Below are 21,718 nucleotides of genomic sequence, written 5' to 3'. Positions count from 1 at the left end.
GTGAACATTATGGAGTTCCTGGCTTCAGGTGCTCACAGTCGGATGGAGAGGGTGGCCATGGAAACAGATGATGGAAATGGGGTGCTTTGTGTGCTGTGCCATAGGGGAGCTAGAGGGCATGGGTACCCAAAGGAGGAACATCTATCCTGACTGTCAGGGAGGGCTTCCCAGAGGAGGTGATGTCTGCACCGAGGCTCAGAGGATGAGTAGGAGTTACCTAGGTGACAGCATGAGTGAAAGTAGAGAAGCAGCAGGGTATAAGAGGGGATGGGTCCTTTTAAAAAAAATCCTTACCCGATGATATTTTCTCCATTGATCTTTTTGAGAGAGAGTTGGAAGGGATAGAGGAGGTGGGGAGAGAGAGAGAGAAACATCGATGTGAGAGAGACACAAACACATCAACTGGTTGCCTCCCACACGCACCCCAACCGGGACCTGGGATGAAACCTGCACTTGAGGTACGTGTCCTTGACTGGGAATCAAACCCACAACCCTTTGGTCCACGGGCTGGTGCTCTAACCACTTAGCAAACTAGTCATGGTGGAAAAGTAGTTTTATCAACTTAGTACAAACTGGAGCACAAACAGGGAGGCAGGGAGCATCTGGAGAAGAGTCAGAAGAGTCGGCCAGCCCAGATCATGGAGACACTTGAATAGCAGTGTCAGGAGTTTTATATTGAAAACTGAGAACCAATGTAGGGTTTTAAGCTGAGGGAAGAGGTGTGCATTGTAGAGTATGGGGTGACCTGTTGAGAGCGTGTTTTGGAGACATCCCACTAGAGGGCTGTTTGGAAGATAGTGTGGAGGCATCCAGTGAGGAGGCTCGTGTGACAGTCTAGGTGAGAGATGACAAGGTCAGAGCTTGGGCAGTGAGAGTAGAGGTCATCTATTGGGGGGGAAAGGTAGTGACAGCAGTATGACAAGTGCTGTGACAGAGGGGAATACAGCGGGAGCTCAGAGGAGCAGCAGCCATGCATGACCAGAAGGGTTTTAATAACACCAGCATAAGCCCGGTTGGTGTGGCTCAGCGGTTGAGCACTGAACTATGAACCAGATCACAGTTCGATTCCCGGCGAGGGCACATGCCCAGGTTGTGGGCTTGGTCCCCAGTAGGGGGTGTGCAGGAGGCAGCTGGTCAATCATTCTCTCTCATCATTGATGTTTCTTTTTCTTCTCTTTTAAAAATATTTTCTATTGATTGTTTACAGAGAGGAATAGAGTTAGAAACATCGATGAGAGAGAAACATCGACCAGCTGCCTCCTGCACACCCCTCACTGGGGATGTGCCCGCAACCAAGGTACATGCCCTTGACCGGAATCGAACCTGGGACCCTTCAGTCCACAGGCTGATGGTCTGTCCACCGAGCCAAACCAGCTAGGGCTCATCATTGATGTTTCTATCTCTCTATTCCTCTCCCTTCCTCTGTGAAATCAATACATTTTTAAAAATAAAAATAAATCATACCAGCATAAGAGTCAAGAAACTTGGAGCTGGAAGGGCCCTTAGAAACCATCCAGTCTAAACTGTTCAGTTTCTAGAGAAGACCGAGGCCCGGAGAGAGAACAGGCTTGTAAAGGGCCTCTCGACGTGTGGGCCGAGGAGCTCTGATTAGAAAAGCCACTCTCACATGAATGCCGGTGATCAAAGCCTCGTTCCTTAAGCGGACTCCTTTATGCCTTGCAATCGTACGGGGGGTTGCGGGGATCATTATCTTTGTGTTGTGCAGCGGAGACATCCGGGGCTCAAGGAGGCTGGGTGACTGTGGGGGAGGAAGCGATGAAGAGGAGGCATCACTGAAATAAAGGCTCTCTTGCCTCCACGGCAGACAGAGCTCTCTGGTCTGGTTCAGCCCTCAGCAGATCTGCTAGATTCGTGAGGAAACCATGGTCTGATCTCTTCAACTCAGGCCCGGCCTTCTTTCTGCTGCTCTCTGCCGGAGAGGGCCTCACCTAAATGCCATGGAGGCCGCTCAGAAGCAGGTTCTGGCCCGACAGCCAGGCCTGTCGTCCTGCTTGAGGCCCGTGGGATGATATGTGCAGAATGAGCTTTGGAGACAGACAGACCTAAGTTAGAATCTAGGCTCTGCCCAGATCCGCTGGATGACCTCAGCGAGGCCGTTTTGCCTTCTCTGAGCCTTGCTTTCCTCATTTGTAAAATGGGACAATGCCCAATTCTCAGGATTACCCAAAATCATGGAAGGGCGCTGCCTGGTACAGATGCTCAATAAAGAATCGTTTCTGGGGGAAGAAAACCAGTGAAATAATCCTTGATCGTGCCAAAGCGTATGCTCTTTTTAAAAAATATATATTTTATTGATTTTTTACAGAGAGGAAGAGAGGGAGAGTTAGAAACATCAATGAGAGAGAATCATCGATCAGCTGCCTCCTGCACACTCCCTACTGGGGATGTGCCCGCAACCAAGGTACATGCCCTTGTCCAGAATCGAACCTGGGACCCTTCAGTCTGCAGGCTGATGCTCTATCCACTAAGCCAAACCAGTTTCGACACGTATGCTCTTATACGTCATTTCATAATCATGATATTGCCAGGGATTCTTCAGTTTTGTTTTTTTAATCCTCACCTGAGGCTATATATTTATTGATTTTAAAGAGAGAGGAAGGGGGACAGAGAGAGAGAGAAACATCAATGTGAGAGAGAATAATTGATCCATGTCCTCCCGTACACACCCCAACCAAGGATTGAACCCGAAACCTAGGTATGTGCCCTGACCAGGGCTTGAACCCACAACTTTTGGTGTATGGGAGGGTGCCTCAACCAACTGAGCTATCCGGCCAGGGCGGATTCTTCATTTTTTATAGGACATAACTCATCCAAATATTTAAATAGCATGTCATTAAAATTAGACAGAGTTGAAACAAAACAAAACAAAACAAAACATGCATTTCCTTCTCCTTCATGAAATCTCCCATGGACACCGAATTGAATTCAGTGCTCAGCAAAGATTTGCTTCTCCTGAAAACCGGTCTATTTCCTCCTTCCTAATATGAGGCTGTCACGGCCCACTGTATCTTGCTTTCTGCATCAGCTGCTGGTTAATTTGAAGAACAATTCGAGTGTCTTTGTTGATCTCCTTTTCTAGGTTCTTATTTTCTAGTTCAATTTTCATCCTTTTCTTATCTGTGTTATTGGAGTAAGCCACCTCAAATCCTTTGTGACTCAGGCGGGTATAAATAACGAATGGGTGTAAACAGTGAATGAATGGACTGGCCGTGGTAGCGCTGGAAGAGGACCAGAGGGTGGGGCACGCTGGGGCAGCTGAGAGGCTGCATCTGCGTGGATGACTGTGGTCCTGTGAGGAGTTGAAGGGTTAGTTAGGGAGGAATCAGTCCTTCACTCGCCTGCCTTGCTACTGCTCTGAAAAGAAGCATGGAGCCCTAACCGGTGTGGCTCAGTGGATAGAGCGTCGGCCTGCGGACTGAAGGGTCCCTGGTTCGATTCTGGTCAAGGGCGTGTACCTTGGTTGCAGGCACATCCCTGGTGGGGGGCATGCCCGAGGCAGCTGATTGATGTTTCTCTCTCATCGATGTTTCTAACTCTCTATCCCTATCCCTTCCTCTCTGTAAAATATCAATAAAATACAATATATACTATTTTAAAAAGTAGCATGGATTGGAGAACAGGTTCTCATGTCACCTCCCACTTAAATATGTACCATGTGAAAGACCGAGGTCCAAAGAAAGAGGAGGGACTCGTTTTTTAAATTAGCCCGGCCCGTGTGGCTCAGTGGTTGAGCATCCACCCAGGAACCAGGAAGTCACCGTTCAATTCCCAGTCAGAGCATGTGCCCCGGTTTTGGGCTCCATCCCCAGTGTGGGGCATGCAGGAGGCAGACAATTAATGATTTTCTTACATCATTGATGTTTCTATCTCTTTTCCCTCTCCCTTTGTCTCTGAAATCAATAAAAATATATTTTTAAAATATGTATTTTTAAAAAATAAATAGCCCTAGCCAGTTTGGCTCAGTGGATAGAGCATCAGCCTGTGGTGTGAAGGGTCGCAGGTTCAATTCCAGTCAAAGGCACATGCCCGGGTTGTGGGCTCAAGCCCTAGTGGGGGCCGTGCACGAGGCAGCTGATCAATGATTCCTTCTCATCATTGATGTTTCTATCTCTTCCTCTTCCTTCCTCTCTGAAATTAAAAAAAAAAAAATCATTTAAAAAGTAAATAAATAAACAAAATTAAATCACAGCCCCATCCTTCCTTCCATCTCTTCTCTGCCCTTTTCCTCCCACCTTTCTGTGCTCAGTCATTGTGTTTTGTTAATCCTCACCCGAGGGTATTATTTTTTCCCCCATTGATTTTTAGATGAGTGGAAGGGAGGGGGAGAGACAGAGACAGAGAAAGAAATATCATTGTGAGAGAAACACATCGATTGGTTGACTCATGCGTAGGCCCCGACCAGGGCCGGGGATCAAGCCTGCAACCGAGGTACATGCCCTTGACCGGAATCGAACCTGCCACCCTTCAGGTTTGACCTAGCTGACGCTCTAACCACTTAGCAAAACCAGCCAGGCCTCTGTTCAGTAGTTTTGCATCTGGTGAGGCTGGTTACATTTGCTGTAACAACAATAATTAGGTTTCCAGTGCTTTATCTAGACAAATTGGCTTTAAAAGCTGACCACCGACACACTGTGTTTATGTGATGATGGCTATGTCAATAGTACTCATTGCAGGACCAAATAGTGTACTGTAATTACCCATCACTTCCCACAGATCCCTGTCACACCTCTGTCCTCCCGGGAAAATGTTTCTAGCTTCAAGAGCAAATGAATTTTCCTTTTTTATGCTCTATGAATTGCTCACAATCATGCCGCTTTTTCTATCCCCCTCCCCCAATTTGGACCAGAACTCTCTTTCTGCCTCTCTCCTACCTGCCTCCCTTCCTTTCCTTCCTTGTTATCTATTTGCTTGGTTGCTTACTGTTGTGTGGAGCTCTTGAATCCATAAGATAATCATAACACATGTTCTGGTGACATTTGACTTGGAGATTTTTAGGAGAGGGCTTTTGGTACCTTCAGAGTGAAATATGCATCTAGGAAAGCACTCACATCACAAATGAATAGTTGGGTCCGTTTTTACAAGCCAAACATGCCTTATATAACCAGCACTCAGCTCAAGGTCTGTTTGTCATTCACCCCACCTGGTTCTCAGCGAGCCCTTGCCATTTGATGCACTGTTTTTTCTTACATAATTTCTTGAATAGTTTCCTCCCCCTCGTTTTCGCTTTCTCTTTCTGGAATGCCTGCTCGTTGGATGTGGAACTTCTGGATGGATCCTCCAGGCCACTCATCTTGTCTCTCATCTTTTCCATTTGATAGTTTATGAATGAGTTCATAGAAAGTCTGAACGAGCCGAAGCCGGTTTGGCTCAGTGGATAGAGCGTCGGTCTGCGGACTGAAAGTTCCCAGGTTCGATTCCGGTCAAGGGCATGTACCTTGGTTGCGGGCACATCCCCGGTTGGGGGTGTGCAAGAGGCAGCTGGTTGATGTTTCTCTCTCATTGACGTTTCTAACTCTCTATCTCTCTCCCTTCCTCTCTGTAAAAAATCAATAAAATATATATATTAAAAAAAAAAAAGTCTGAACGAGATGTCTGTCTATCCAAGGCTGGTGAGTTCACCCACTGGCTTCATTTTAGAAATATATTGTTTATTGACTTCAGAGAGGAAGGGAGAGGGAGATAGAAACATCAATGATGAGAGAGAATCATAGATCGGCTGCCTCCTGCACTCCCCCTACTAGGGATCGAGCCCACAACCCGGGCATGTGCCCTGGACCAGGAATCAAACCGTGCTCAACTACTGAGCCGCGCTGGATGGGCACCGGCTTTATTTTAGGTGAACCACCAGGGAGCTGGCTGTTAGAATCGATGTCCCCCACAGGACAGAATCAAAAGCATTTTATTTGGGGGAGGTGGGAATCAACATGTGCCTCGGTGCTTTAATCCATCCCAGATGATTAATTTCTTTAACCAGAAGCCCTGATATTTTGTCTGAGGGTGAGTGCCAGACGGTCTCTGCTTTGGGCAGGTGGGGGTCGTAGGGAATGGGGTGGGGAAATTTCATGTATTTGCTTTCAGATCACCCCCATTTTCAGCCCTTCCCTCAGACCTCCCGTCTCCGTCTCTGGGCCTCTGGTGACCTGACTGGCTCCCTCCCTGGCTGCTCCCTGAGGGGTGTCCCTGGCTCTCCTGCCACTGTGAACACTTCCTGTTGTGTTTTGCGTCCAGAAATGGGTGGAAATTTCTCACCTATTGTCATCACCCTCTCTCTTACATCTGCTTCACTGGTATGAGTTTGTACCTTATTTTATTCCTTTATTCCTTCACTTTCATGCTGGAGATCCTGGGGAAGAGGAAAGATATAAAAACGTGTGCTCTTGAGGTCCAAATCAAGCTAAAACTCCTTTTTTTGGGGGTGGTTAATCCTCACCCGAGGATATTTTTCCATTGATTTTATTTTTAAATATATTTCATTGATTTTTTACAGAGAGGAAGGGAAAAGGATAGAGAGTTAGAAACAACGATGAGAGAGAAACATCGATCAGCTGCCTCCTGCATACCCCCTACTGGGGATGTGGCTGCAACCAAGGTACATGCCCTTGACCGGAATCGAACCTGGGGCCCTTCAGCCCGCAGGCCAACACTCTGTCCACTGAGCCAAACCGCTTAGGGCTTCTCCATTGATTTTAGTGAGCATGGAAGGGACGGGGAGAGACACACAGAGAGAAACATTGCTGTGCAAGAGACATCGATTGGTTGCCTCCTGCATGACAGAACTTGAAACCCAGATGCATGCCCTTGACCAGAAATCAAACCCACAACTCTTCAGTGCTTAGATCAATGCTCTAACTACTGAGCAAAACTGGCTAGGGCACTACTTTTAAAAATAGTTGGTTTCCTCAAACCAGATTGAGAATGGAAATGATTAGTAACCCCCCCCCTCTCCTCCAAATACCCAACTCTGGATGGCCTCATGTTGGCATGTGTTGCCCCTGGCTCTAGCCCTGTTGTGAGCATTCCCATGGCAGCCTTTGAAGCACCCCTTTATCCTTTTCAGCTGTCTAGACCATGCAGTCAAGCGAGTCTTCAACTGCCCAGCCAGTGTGGCTCAGTGGTTGAGCATGAACCCATGAACCAGGAGCTCACGGTTCAATTCCTAGTCAGGGCACATGCTTGGGTTGCAGACTCCGTCCCCAGTGTGGGGCAAGCAGGAGGCAGCCGATGGATGATTGTCTCTCATCGTTGATGTTTCTAGCTCTCTCTCCCTCTCCCTTCCTCTCTGATATCAATAAGTAAATATATATTCCTCAACTGAGGGACTGGAGATCCGCATTCTGACCCCTGCCTTACCACTGACTCCCAGCTGCCTCCCCTGGCACAGCCACTCCACCTCTCGGGTGCCCTTGCTGTGATGGGTCTGCTGTGAGCTGTGCTTTGGCAGGATGCGGGTGGGTGCCTGGAGAGCAGCCCAGCCGCCTTCCTCAGGCAATGGGGAGCAGGTGGGCCAGAGATGGGCCCCCAGTGCAGAGGGGGGTTTGAGGCTGCGCTGAGGCTTCTGCAGCAGCAGGCTGCTCTAGCTGCTCCCCCTTCCGCCCACTCTCTCCCATCATGGCTGAGTCTCCATCCCTCTTCCTCCAGCAGAGGGAGGCAAGAAGGGACGGCTGGAAAGCCAGTTCCATCATCCCGTTCTCTCTCTATCACCGTGCTGCGCTGCGCTGCAGTACCTGTGCCTAACTCCACCTTGTCCTTCTCCTGATCTCCTCTTCCGTCCTGAGTGATTATCTCTTCCAGACGCACTCCCTGAATGCTCATGGAACGGGGGTGGGCGGGGGGCTTGGGTTGCACTATATGGAGGGGGGAAGGGGAGGGAAAGAGGCCAAGCTCACGGGCTTTTATGGGAGCTGAAGTGCTGTTCAGCTCTGGCATGGCAGAAGGAAGCTGCAGCTGTAGCAGTTAAAAGCATTGGCTTTGGAATCAGACAGAAACCCAGACTTGAATCTCAGCTGCACAGCATATTAGCTCTGTGACTCTAGGTAGATCCCATTGCTACTCTGAGCCTCAGTTTTCACAGTTATACAGCGTGAAGAAGAATAACTACCTTGCACAGCCCGGCCAGTGTGGTTCAGTGGTTGAGCGTCGACCTATGTATGAATCAGGAGGTCATGGTTCAATTCTCCATCAGGGCACATGCCCGGGATGCGGGCTTGATCCCCAGTGGGGGGTGTGCAGGAGGCAGCCGATCCATGATTCTCTCTCATCATTGATGTTTCTACCTCTCCCTTCCTCTCTGAAATCAATAAAAATACATTTTTTTTAAAAAAAAATTACTATCTTGCACAGCTGTTTTGAAGATAAAACAAGCCTAGGCCCATTGTGGGTGCTTAATAAATAGTCACTTAATTCTTTTGGGTTATTAGAAGGCAGGATATGCTAAGGACCAAATAAGGCCTGCTTCGGCGATTGAAAGGAGTTGGGGTTAAAGGAGACAGCATTTGGCCTTATCACCCCCTGGGCTGGGCCCCCCAAAGGCTCCCCAGCAATTACTAGTTCACACTCTTGCCTGGTGTTGAAGGCTCTCTTCGCTGTAGTCTCTGCCTGTCTTTCTTGTCTTTAAAAGGAAAAATTTGAGGTGGTACTTGCCTCTTTATTTCCTGAAAGAGAAATTTTTAAACTGCCAGAAAGATCTGCCCTTTGAAATATGAAGCAATCATTATCATCATCACCACCAGCCTTTCCATCCCTGAACTTGGCCTCTGAGTTGTGGTAACAAGCACTATAGGAAGAGTAATCAGAAGCAAAAAGCTTTTGAGTCATAATCATGAGTCCATTATATTCTGATTGACATCTGAGAAAAATGGTATCCTTATCCATAAAATTGAGATGAATATGCCTATGTATTTTGGTTGACAAAAGTAAGAGGAGATTATAGACACAAAGTGCTTAATACATATTAGATTTTCCATAGATGTTGGTTTCTTCTTTTGATATATGGAAAATCAAGAATTACAGGTTTTAGCCGAAACTGGTTTGGCTCAATGGTAGAGCGTCGGTCTGCGGACTGAAAGATCCCGGGTTCGATTCCGGTCAAGGGCATGTACCTTGGTTGCGGGCACATCCCCGGTAGGGGGTGTGCAGGAGGCAACTGGTCGATGTTTCTCTCTCATCGACGTTTCTAGCTCTCTATCTCTCTCCCTTCCTCTCTGTAAAAAATCAATAAAATATATATATATTTTAAAAGAATTACAGATTTTAAATTGGGGGTGGGGGGAGGAATAGAAAGAAAGAAAAAGGAAGCAAAAAACTAACCAATAGCAGAAACAACCGCAGCCTTCATTTTGCATCCCCACCACCATCTCGGCCTTGATGTGTGGATCCATTGCTGAAAGCAGTTACATTATCCAATAAGCTTATTGATTTGTCCTGTGGTTCATCTAGTTACTCTTCCCTTTTAATAAATCTTTATAAGATTTTCTTGCCTGTCACCATTATGTCATCCACCTGACTTCACTTCCTGCCTACTTGTCATTTCTAGGTCTAATTCCTGATTCAGAGGGGCCCTTTAGAAAGGTTTTTACTTTCACCTTCCACATGGCTGTGATTTAGGTGGCACTTGAACTTGGGAGCAGCTTTGCTTCTCCTCCAGTGCTTTTCCACTTCCTGGCCACCATGAGTAGGTCTCCACACCACTTATGGTCCAGGAAAGAGCTCTTGTGTGCACCTTCGGGTCAGTCCACAGCCATACGCACCTTCCTTCCTTCCTTCCTTCCTTCCTTCCTTCCTTCCTTCCTTCCTTCCTTCCTTCCTTCCTTCCTTTCTTTATATATTTTATTGATTTTTTTCACAGAGAAGAAGGGAGAGGGATAGAAACATCAATGAGAGAGAATCATCAATCAGCTGCCTCCTGCACACCCCCTACTGGGGATGTGCCCACAACCAAGGTACATGCCCTTGACCGGAATCGAACCTGGGACCTTTCAGTCCGCAGGCTAACGCTCTATCCACTGAGCCAAACCGGTTTTGGCCCACACACACCTTTCTAGCCACTCTGTTCCCTTCATGACCTTGCACTCCAGTTGTACTGATCTGTCTAGGTTTCCTAATCATAGTGGACTTCTTTATGCTTCCGTGCCTACGTCCCAGCTGTTCTCCTAGCCAAGAATGCCTTTGTGCCCCTGTCTACATGGCAGAGAGCTGAAGAACATCTTCACACTGTTCCAGGCACTGGATACAGTGAACAAAACCAACAAAACCTCTGCCCTGGGGAGCAGACATTCTAGTGTGTGAATGCAGGGGGCAGGGGCAGACAAGAAACAAACAAGAAGATGCAAAATATGTCAAATAGCGGTAAGTGCTATGGAGACAAATAAGGCTGGGTAGGGGGTGGGGAGTGCAGAAGCCCAGTCAACTCCACCACAGTCAGTATTCACCAGACCATTATTAAGCAGCCTTTTCTCATTTAAGCATTTTCCAATGTTATTACATATTCATTACAACCATAATCCTTTCAACAACTTTATCGGATTAGTGGTTTTATTACTTCTAAACTGTGCCTTAGAGATGTAAAGCACATAGTTAGGAGGGGCAGAGCTGGGATTGAAACCCAGCCTGTCTGACCCAACGCCTGAACTCACAACCACTAAACCATTGTGCCCCCAGCAAGCCTCACAACAGCTCTGTGAAGTTGGGATTATTATATTATAGTTGGGGACACTGAGGTTCAGAGAGGGGAATGGACTCATCCACAGTTGCACAGCAAATACATTGATTTGAACACAAATCTGTCCGCCACTCAAGACTAGGCCCTTCTGCAATCCCTGAGGCTTCGGAGGGATCCATGGACTTCCCTGCCTCTGTATTTCTGAGTACCAGGCAAGGTACAGTTGAGGTCCTTGGTTATTCACCCTTCTCTTCCCACCTGTGGTTCATGTGGAACTTTGAACTGTGTATGGAGCTGGAACTGGTTTGGCTCAGTGGATAGAGCGCCGGCCTGAGTACTGAAGGGTCCCAGGTTCGATTCCGGTCAAGGGCATGTACCTTGGTTGCAGGCACATCCCCAGACTGGGGATGTGCCGGAGGCAGCTGATCGATGTTTGTCTCTCTTCAGTTTCTAGCTCTGTATCCCTCTCTCTTCTTCTCTGTGAAAAATCAATAAAATATATTTTTTTTAAAAAGAAAGAAATGTGTATGGACACCCTAGGCCACATCCAAGCCCCATCTATTTCTCCTTCCACTTGCCACCCATTAGGTCTAGCATATGGGCCTGGATAGTAAGACCATACAATTCCTACAAGTAAGCTAAAGAACTACAGACAGGTAATTCTGGGGTCCCGGGTACCTGGAGTGCAGTCTGGAAGAGAGAGGGCCAAAGATCCTAATGGACATATTCCCTTTGACCCCACAGACCCTTTACCTCATGGAGGAGGGCCTCTAAAGTATGGGGTCCAGTGTAGGTGCCTCTGTTTCCCAGGATAGCCTATGACAGTGTGACTTGCCCTAGGCTGGTCTCCGTGAGCCCCTTTTAGCTTCCTGCGCTAGGCCCCGCTTTGCAGTGAGGAGGGGGTGGTGTTCCATGGGCCAGCGAAGAACTGAGCCTTCCCAGCAAGCACTGCTAAATGTGTACACATACCCTCAGGTCCCCTTCACAGTCATTTTTGTTCATAGCACTCTCAGGATAGTTACCTTCCTTTTTTTTTTTTTAAGAGCTTTTCAAAATTATAATTTAATGTATTCTTCCATTAGAAAAATGTTACAATCTTGGAAAAGTAGAGGAGAAAGCCATTACCCATCATTACAACACACAAAGGCAGCCACTCTGAACATTTTCCTTGTTCTCCGCATTCTTTTCATACAGTTGAAATGATTCAGCATTCGAGAAAAAAAAAAAGATTCCTGCTTTTTTGTTTGAGCATTTCTCTTTGTCACCTCAATTTCTTCATAAGCAATTGTTTTTAATTACATCATTTTTAATGGCAAGGATATACCATATGTACTTAACCACCCTCTGAATATAGACTGTAGCTCATTTTTTTTAACTCATTTTTTTAAACTAATTTAAATCAGGCTACAGTGAGCATCTTTGCAAATACAGATTTTCGGGGACTTACAACTTTTAGGGAACTGGCCTTATGGAGGAACAATTGCATTCAGCTTATTTCCCTTTCTAGATAGTCCCTCTGGCTGTTCTGATTCATTCTTACAGTCCTTCATTTATTCACTAATCTCATCACCTCATATTTGCTCTGTACCACTGTGGACCAGATGCTGGGAACTGGGGATGTGGACATGACTAAGACACAGCCCCAGGCCAGCAGGGAGAGTCTGCAGGGAGAGTCAGGCATGGAAATGGACACGTTGAGAAGAGTTTGATCAGAGCTGTGATAGAGTCAAGCAGAGGATCCCATGGGAGGACAGAGGAAGGTCTCCTCGTCCAGCCGAGGGACATTAAGACAAGCTCCCTGGAGGAAGAGTAGCAATTGGCTGGAATAAGAAGGAGAACTTCCTGTTAAACACAACAAATTGAAAACATTTATCTCTGTTGCTTCCCCAAATGCTACTGAAATACGAGTAAAGGAATAAAAAAGGTAGAAACACATAAGTTTGGAAATGCTAATCAGAAGCAAACTGTTACATCCAGAAAGCCCAATAAATGCTCGGGATTCAGAGATGTTATGAGCCACAAGGCAGGGTGAAGAGTGGAACTGAAAACAGGAAGAATATTGAAAATCTGTTAACAGTCTCTCTTGGCCCTTCCCAACCCTATTTAGTCAGGGATGCACCCCCTAATCTATAGCCAGAGGTTGATTCTTTGAAGAAATTTAAGTTACTGGTAAGAAGCTCTGGGTTTGGGATCACCAGGCCCAATGGAGGAAGGGGTGAAACGGCTGCAAGCAAAGGGATCTGCACCCTAAAGCAGTGGGTCCCCAACTTCCTCCTCCACTTCCAGGACAACAAAGTCAGGACCACACAATAAGACAAAGGAGGTTTCTCTAAGGCCCCAGATAAAGGCCTCCAAAAGAAGACATTTTGCAGTCTTCCAACAAAAGAACAGGTTTGCAGCTCAGTAACACTGTAGTGAAGCCTATCACCTGGCAAGCACCATCTACATACAGAAATTCCCATCAGCTTGTTAGTGTCCCGGGAACTTATCACCAAGGATCACCAGCCAAGGACCCTTAAAATAGGTTTACTTCATTTCATGTAAATGAAACCTCAGTAAAACAAATTTAAAAAAAAAACAAAACCCAAACCTTAGGTAGCCAGATGATCAGCTAGTACAGGCTATTTGAGGAAGATAGTCAACCTGCAAGAATGACCAAAAAAGCAAGCAAGCAAAGAAACATAACCAAAGAACTTGGAACGAGCAGAGGTAATGAAAGGAGGAGAAGAAACCTGGGAAATAAAAGATGGTGAAAGCCAAATAAATATTTCAACAGAAGGACTAGAAAATAAAAGGTGAAGAAATGTCCTAGGAAGCAGAATGACAAGACGAAGAGATGGACAACAGAAAAGAAAAGATAAGAAAAATGGAGGATCAATTGAGGAATGTCAACATCCAACAATAGGAGTTCCAGCCGAAACCAGTTTGGCTCAGTGGATAGAGTGTCGGCCTGCGGACTGAAAGGTCCCAGGTTCGATTCTGGTCAAGGACATGTACCTTGATTTCGGGCACATCCCCAGTGTGCAAGAGGCAGCTGGTGTATGATTCTGTCTCATCGATGTTTCTAACTCTCTATCCCTCTCTCTTCCTCTCTGTGAAAAATCAATAAAATATATTTTTAAAAAACAACATATTGAGAGGAGAATTGCACGGGTGATAGTTTGGGGAGAATTGATCATATATATGAGGAAAACTATGCAAGCAATAATAATAACAGCAACAATAATAATAGTAATCAACACTAGGGAAAAGAAAAAATTGTATGGCAAAGGAAATGTAATTATAGTATCTGATATTATTTATCCACTATTAGTATCAAGGCTGTCATAATAATGAAAACCACTAATATTGATTTAACCAAAACTTTGTGATATGACTATAGTGGTAGACTGAGAGAAGAGGATGTGTACGCCTACATGAAAACTGGGGGCTGGGGGTGGAAGTGTGTATAAGAGAGCTGTATCCTCTCCCTGAATAGTAGGAATTCCATACATAATACATAAAACTAAAAACTAAATCATGAAATTGAAGTATGCGTGCGTTCTTTAGAAATGAGGAGGTAAATAGCCAAAAAGCAGTTAAAAGACTTGAAAACTATCTCTGAGAGTGGGAGTTAGGGGAGGACGGGTAGAGTGGGGAATTTGTGTTTGTTTTTTTGTTATAATCCTTGAAATACAGTGTGATGGGAAATCTATATACATGTATTACTTGGGTAAAAATAAAAATTTCAAAGGACAAAGAAATCAAACACAGATTAGCAATATCAGCATCTACTTTAGAAATATGAACACAAATTCAGAAAAAAATAACTAAAATAGTCGACAAAAAGGCCATTCTTTTTAAGAACCTTTTACAATTTGACTTTTCAAGCTATTTCACATGTCACTAATAAAATTGAAAACAATTTTGAAGACCATAGAGAGGGCCAAGAGTGTTCCAAGTAGCAAGTACCAAATGTGCTTAAAAAAAAAAAAAAGTAGCCCGTCCTGTGTGACTCAGTGGTTGAGCATCAACCTATGAACCGGGAGGTCACGGTTGGGTTCCCTGTCAGAGCATGTGTCCAGGTTGTGGGTGTGATCTCCATCCAGTGTGGGGCATGTAGGATGCAGTCAGTGATTCTCTCTCATCATTGATGTTTCTCTCCCCCCCCCCCCATTCCTCTCTGAAATCAATAAAAATACATCTTTTTAAAAGCAGATGGAAGGGCAGAGTGAGATTTAGAGCTTTGGAGAGCCTGGGCTTGACCAGCAGTAATGATGATGGGAAAATTACTGAATGACAGAAGCAGAAGAACCCTATCAACTGGTTTGCGCTTTAGAGAAAGGAGACGTCCATTGAAGAGAATTGCAATTAGATAAATGATGTTTAGGAGAGGAGGTGCCTGGCTGTCCCCAGGACTGGATCTCAGCTTTTGGAGAGATTTACATGATTCCTGGGTCAGTCTACCTGCCTCTTTCTCCTCGGGACGCTTCTGGGAGGTGCCCTGTTCACAGTTGCCTTAAAAAAAAAATCTATCATTGGTGTCCAATTTCCTTTCATGTTTTTTTTAAGATATGTTACTCAAATCCTGGCTTGAGGGCCAGTCTCCAGTGTGTTTCTTTAAAAAAAAAAATGTTTTTATTGACTTCATAGAGGAAGGAGAGAGAGAGAGAGAGAGAGAGAGAGAGAGAGAGAGAGAGAGAGAGAGAGGAAGAGAGAGAGGAGAGAGAGAGATCAAAGATGAGAGAGAATCATTGGTCAGCTGCCTCCTGCACACTCCACACTGGGGACCGAGCCTGCAACCTGGGCATGTGCCCTGATTGGGAATGGAACTGTGGCCTCCTGGTTCATAGGTTGACACTCAACCACTGAGACACACTGGCCAGACCAGTCTGTTTGTTTCAGGTAACTTTGAATATCTTGTTTCTGATGCATTTTATGGTTTTTAAAAATAAATAGTTTAGTTCCCAGAGGACAACCTTATTTATCTAATTCCAGAGTGCCTTATCGTTTTCCCAGGTGCTGTTGATAAATTGCTTAGAGGATCAAAAACCAGAGACAGGGAATCCAGTCAGGAGGTGAGGACAGAAACCCTAATATGAATATTGAGGACCTACATTCTGCCCTTGTCATCCCCAAAAGGTTAGGGAACTTTCTATATTTGCCATTTATTCTTCCATCTTCCAGATTGTCCCTTGTACCTGGATGCAGCAACACCAAAATCCTTGGTCAGGTTACATGCCTGAGTTTTTGGTTCAGATAATACGGTCACTATACTCATAGGCTTTAATATGTTAGTTTAGTGAGCATCACTCCTAAGGACGAGAATTCGCATAGCTGAGCCTTTGAGAGTCTGGGGTCCTAACTGGCCTTTCATTAGAGAAGACTGTGGGACCAGCAGGAGAAATCCATTTCTCCTGATGTGGATTGAAAAGAAAGGCTTGCTACGTAGGTCTTTGCTTCTTTATGTACACAGCTGACCATGGTTGATAAAAGAAAGAACTTTGGGATTCTGAAGAAACTGAATGTTTTAGGTCCTGAAAATGGTTCAGAACTCAACTAACACAGCCCCATTGTTTTGTAGATGAGAAACCAAGGTCCAGAGAGCAGGTGACTTGTCCAAGTCTGCGTAGGCTGCCAGTTAGGGAAGGAAGCCATAATAGAATCCAGCATTCCTTCTATGAGTCTGTGCTGCCCCCGAAAAGAATGGCAGCCCAGCCCTAGCCAGTTTGGCTCAGTGGATAGAGCATGGGCCTGCGGACTGATCTGGTTTGATTCTGGTCAAGGGCATGTACCTTGGTTGCAGACTCCTCCCCAGCTCAAGCCCTGGTCGGGCTCGTGCAAGAGGCAACCAATCGATGTGTTTCTCTCCCGTTGATGTTCCCCTGGTGTGAAGCACCCCACATTGAGGGTCATAGGGCACCATATACCCTCAAACTAGTAAAAATCAGTCCACAGTGAGAACTGACTAATTCACTCTGCGTCACTGCTGGAACGGAGATCTTTTGCTCCCCCTAGCTGCCATGCTGAGGACTAACATCTCTCAGAAGAAAGGGCCCCGGAGAGGGTCTGTCTTGACATTGGGTTACCAGGATAAAGAAAGCCAACCTAACTGCATGCAATTGCCCAGCCCTGAGCTACCGGTACAGTGGAGCCTGGTGGTAAGCACACAAGCTTTGGGGTTCAGACCAACCTCCTCTTTCTTGTGTGACATGGGATGAATCATTTCAACTTCTCTTAGTCTCAGTGTCATCATCTTAAAACTGGATGGGTAAGCCCCATTTTGCAGGATCAAAGGAGATCATGTAGAAAAAGAGACGGACACCCTGCCTGCTATGCAGTAGGTGCTGAGTGATGGCTCCCACGTGAGTGGAGATGAGTGCCTACCTCGCTCTAAAATAGATTGGGGCAGGGGCCCAGTCGGTGAGCTCCTTGAGGGTTTGTATTTCCGGGTCAGGACCTAGTTACAGTGGACTGCGTAAGCGTGTGTTGAGGTTTGGGGTTGGGGTGGGATCGCGAGGAGACTGGCCTGCCTGAAGCAGAGGTTTAATGTTAGGGACAGAGGCTGAGGGGCTTGGCTTCCATTCTGTTGGTAGCTGGGGAGTCACTGAAGTGATGCTCACTGGATACATGCAAATAATTGGACCAGGGCTCAGAAGAATCTTGTTGCTGCAGAGTCAGATGGAAAGTTTTAGTGTGAAAAGTGCTCTGGGGTCCTGGCCCTCCATCCCTTCAGGAGGCAGCAAAAGCTAAAGGTTTGCCGAAACCGGTTTGGCTCAGTGGATAGAGCGTTAGCCTGCAGACTGAAGGGTCCCAGGTTCGATTCCGGTCAAGGGCATGTACCTTGGTTGCGGGCACATCCCCGGTGGGGGCTGTGCAGGAGGCAGCTGATCGATGTTTCTCATCGATGTTTCTAGCTCTCTGTCCCTCTCTCTTCCTCTCTGTAAAAAATCAATAAAATATATTAAAAAAAAAAAAAGATAAAGGTTTGACCTACGTTCAAGCACCCTGTATCCGGCACTGTGCTAGGCCAACCCTCACAGCTCTACCCATAAGGGGCGCGATTCTTAGCATCCCACCCCCATTTCACAAGTGAAAAAGCTGAGGCTGGACAGAGGGGTGCCTTCCCCAGGATCATGTAGCTGGTACTAGTCAGTAGCGGAATGAAGTCCTGAACTCACCCACTGTCTGAGCTCCGCCACCCTGATGCTTGTCTGCCTCACCTCGCTGGGTGGTGTGCCATTCACTCTCCCAACAAATATTCTCTTCTGAGGTCTACCTGCTTCCTGTGGGTCCCTTTCTCATTTTATTTCTTTTTTAATATATATCTTTTATTTATTTCAGAGAGGAAGGGGGAGATAGATAGATGATAGATCATAGATAGATAGATAGATAGATAGACCCATCCATAATGAGAGAGAATCATTGATTGGCTGCCTCTTGCAAGCCTCTTCCTGAGGATCAAACCCGCAACCCGAGCATGTGCCCTTGACCAGAATCAAACCATGACCTCTTGGTTCATAGGTCAACACTCAACCATGGAGCCATGCTGGCCAGGCTCTCTCATTTTATACTCAGCATAGCTGTCGCTCCCCCCACTTGAGATTGCATCATGGTTGTCTCACCTGAGGACAGCCTGCAATGTGTTCATCTCTGTCCCTTTTGCAGTGTGTCATGGTTGGGGGAGGCGGTAAAGAAGGAGAAAGAAGACAATAGGGGATGAAGAAGGCACTTCCCACACCATCCCACTTTTTCCAAGTTCCCTGGTCTTTCTTCCTGCCCTTCCCCGCCCCCAACGCATCAACACACTATATTCCTTCCTAGCCTCCTTCCCCTGCACATAGGCAAGGAGGAGCAGCGGAAGGGTGTGGCTCAGATTTCACTCATCCCCTCATTTCCCTGAAAGCTGTCCCCACTCCATTCTCTTTTGTCGCCCTTCCGTTGCCTCTGAGGGGGCCTCACAATGAAGAAGGCAGACCAATGTAGTAGAAAGGAGCTCAGTGGCTGACTCACCCTCTCAGCCTTGTTCTCTTCCTCTGGAAAATAAGCAGGTTGGACCAAGCAATTGGCAAAGCCTTTTCTATGTTGTTAATAATACCTGGCATTTGTCTGCTGGGTTCTAAAGGGCTTAATCATCCCAACAGCCCTGTGAGACTTGGCCTCGTGTTACAAGTGGGGAGACTGAGGCTCAGATTCCGAGAGGGGAAGGACTGGTAAGTGGCAGAGCTGATATCTGAGGCTCAGTCTGTTGTTCAAAGCTTGAACTATGCCCCTGCCCACAGCTGCAGCTGCCAATCAGCCATTTCTGAAGGCCTCACTCCTCACTGTAACCCCCCAGGCCCACATGGTTGGTTTGTGACATCTCTTTTTTAAAATATGTGTTTTTATTGATTTCAGAGAGGAAAGGAGAGGGAGAGAGAAATAGAAACATCAACGATGAGAGAGAATCATTGAGTAGCTGCCTCCTGCGCGCGTGTGCGCGCACACACACACACACACACACACACACACACACACTGGAGATAGAGCCCACAACCAGGGCCTGTCCCCTGACTGGGAATCAAACCATGATCTGCCCTAACTGGTTTGGCTCAGTGGATAGAGTGTCAGCCTGCAGACTGAAGGGTCCCGGGTTCAGTTCTGGTCAAGGGCAGATGCCTGGGTTGCAGCTCAGTCCCCAGCGGGGAGCATGCAGGAGGCAGCAGATCAGTGATTCTCTCTCATCATTGATGTTTCTAATGTTTCTATTTCTCTCTCTCTCCTTCTCCCTTCCTCTCTGAAATCAATAAAAATATATTTTTTTAAAAAACAAAAACAAAAAACATGATCTGGTTCATAGGTTGATGCTCAACCACTGAGCCATGCCAGCTGGGTGGTCCCTGGCATCTCTTTGACCTCACCTCCAACCATTCTTCCCCTCACTCTCTCCACCCCAGCCACACTGTCCTCCCTGACCCAACAACTGGCCAGGCCCTTTGCCATCTCAACCCTTTGCACCGGCTCTTTGCTCTCCCTGAAATACCTTACTCTTCATTTTCATAACGCACGTTAGCCTTCAAGGACACTACATAGGGCAGAGGGAGAAGAGGTGAGAGCATATGCTGACTGTCATTTCTCTTTCTCTGCTTCTCTTTTCAGGTCGGATGGTGAGAATTCCAGAACAGTCAGGTCAGTACCTCCTTTCTCTAATAGTGATTGGGAGATGGGACAGGGACTGGGGTGGGGGCTTTCGGTTTGTTACTTCGGGATCCATGGGCAGAAGTGGGGGCCAACTCCAAGGGTTTTGTCCGGTTGGTATTAGGGGTGCTGTGGGGTGGGGTGGGGGGCTGGCAGATATGGGGAGGGGGTCGAAATTGTTCCTCAGTCTTTCTAACCCTAGCTGATTCGAGGCTGGGCTGAACCCCCAAGGGGTTAATGGGAGCTGCCCAGATGGGAAAGTTAACCCGCAGAGAGTTCAGCTCTGGCCCTGGGACCTTTTCAATCTTCTCCTCCCCGGAGAAGGGGGCACAGTAAATGTGGGGCTTCCTTGGTCTGGCTTTCATGCCCCACCCTGAACAACTCTAGCCCTGAGTTAGTGGGATCTGGATGAACTTTTGATGTGACACATTCTACATATTAGAAATATACGTTATGGTGACAAGCACACATTTTGTGTGTGTGTGCGCGCGCTTGCTAAAAAGGTTTGCGAGTTTCAGTAAGTTTTCAGGGTGTGATAAATCTGCCACTTCAGTAGGTGGGAGTAAAACTGGGTTAGAGACAAGGGCTATTTGTGCAATTCCCAGGCCTTAAACCATCAGAAACTTCATGAAGACAAGTGTGAAGGGAAGGGGCTAAGTGGGAATGATGGGGGTTTCAAAGGAGGACCCGTTAGTCTTAGCATTCAGGTAGTGAGTGATGGGGTGGGCCTCTGAGACAAGATGGGCCCGGATGACAGAGGTATGGGATGGGAAGATCCCAGTCAAGGCTGTGACCAGCATGTACATAACCTTTGGGAAGAGTAGAATCCACTGAGGGGGTCAGTTGGAGGAATGTTCTCTTTCCACGGGGCTACTTGAGCCCATCACCAGGGTTTCCGGCTCAGTGAGCAGAGCACAGGTTGGATTCAGCCCCCACTCATGCCCTCTTGGCCGTAAACCCTTGTGCAGGGCACAGCTTGTCCAACCATATGCAGCGGCCCAGGCCCTGGCATCCAGGCAGTGGACGCGGGAGAGGGCAGAGGAGCCTAGCGTACAGACAGAGGTACAGAAAGATATACTGTGCCTTAGCATCCCAGGCAGAGCGGAGGATTGGGGGGGGGGGGGTGTTGGAGAACACTGATGCCCAAGGCCCAAGGCCAAGGCCAGGGCTGTGGAATGGGACAACACTTGGGCCATCAGGAAATCAAGGGGAATGTGATGTCCACACAGAGAACATGACAAGACACAGTTAGTCCCTGCAGTGCACGCAGCGAAGGATATGGCATGGGCACAGCCTATCCTAGCATTTGTTTTATTTTTAAAAATATTTGTATTGGCTTCAGAGAGGAAGGGTAAGGAGGAGAGAGATAGAAACATCCATGATGAGATAGAACCATTGATCAGCTGCCTCCTGCAGGCCCCACACTGGGGATCGAGCCCACAACCTGGGCATGTGCCGTGACCGGAAATTGAACCGTGATCTCCTGGTTCATCGGTCAACGCTCAACCTCTGAGCCACACCAGCTAGGATGTTCTAGTATTTTGGAAGACACTGGTCTCAAAAAAGGACCTGGTCCCACGGTCCCACTGTGGGTTTAGAGAAAGGCAGTTTGGGTTTCCTTCCTGTTGATGTGCTCGCTACTTATTGAGGGACAGATTGAGAGTGTCTCTCCCTCTGTGTTCTTCCCAGCAGGGGAGTTCCCGTGACCTGGAGCTCAGGGTGTTCAGTAATTATCATAATCATAAGCCATATGGTGATATAAGTTGGGTCTTTACAGTTTACTGAGGTTGTCACTGACTTTCTTTTGTTTGATCCTCCCAGTGACACTGTAGGCGGAACCTGGGCTGGCCTTATCATCATTGTTTTACAGTTGAGGCAACAGTG

General features: G+C 46.9%; 1 protein-coding gene across 4 annotated transcripts in view; it reads left to right on the top strand.

The window, feature by feature from the left end:
- IQSEC2 (IQ motif and Sec7 domain ArfGEF 2) overlaps positions 1-21,718 on the top strand; it is an 86,768-nt gene that overhangs the window by 8,390 nt on the left and 56,660 nt on the right. For all 4 annotated transcript variants that reach the window (XM_084871012.1, XM_084871013.1, XM_084871016.1 and 1 more), the window contains exon 2: positions 19,796-19,825. In XM_084871012.1, the coding sequence (XP_084727138.1) occupies positions 19,796-19,825 (30 nt within the window). The remainder of the gene's footprint in view (positions 1-19,795; positions 19,826-21,718) is intronic.

Source organism: Pipistrellus hanaki (assembly GCF_964339955.1).
Source record: "Pipistrellus hanaki genome assembly, chromosome: X".
NCBI classification, from domain to species: domain Eukaryota; kingdom Metazoa; phylum Chordata; class Mammalia; order Chiroptera; family Vespertilionidae; genus Pipistrellus; species Pipistrellus hanaki.
This window is presented reverse-complemented; position numbering and strand designations above follow the sequence as displayed.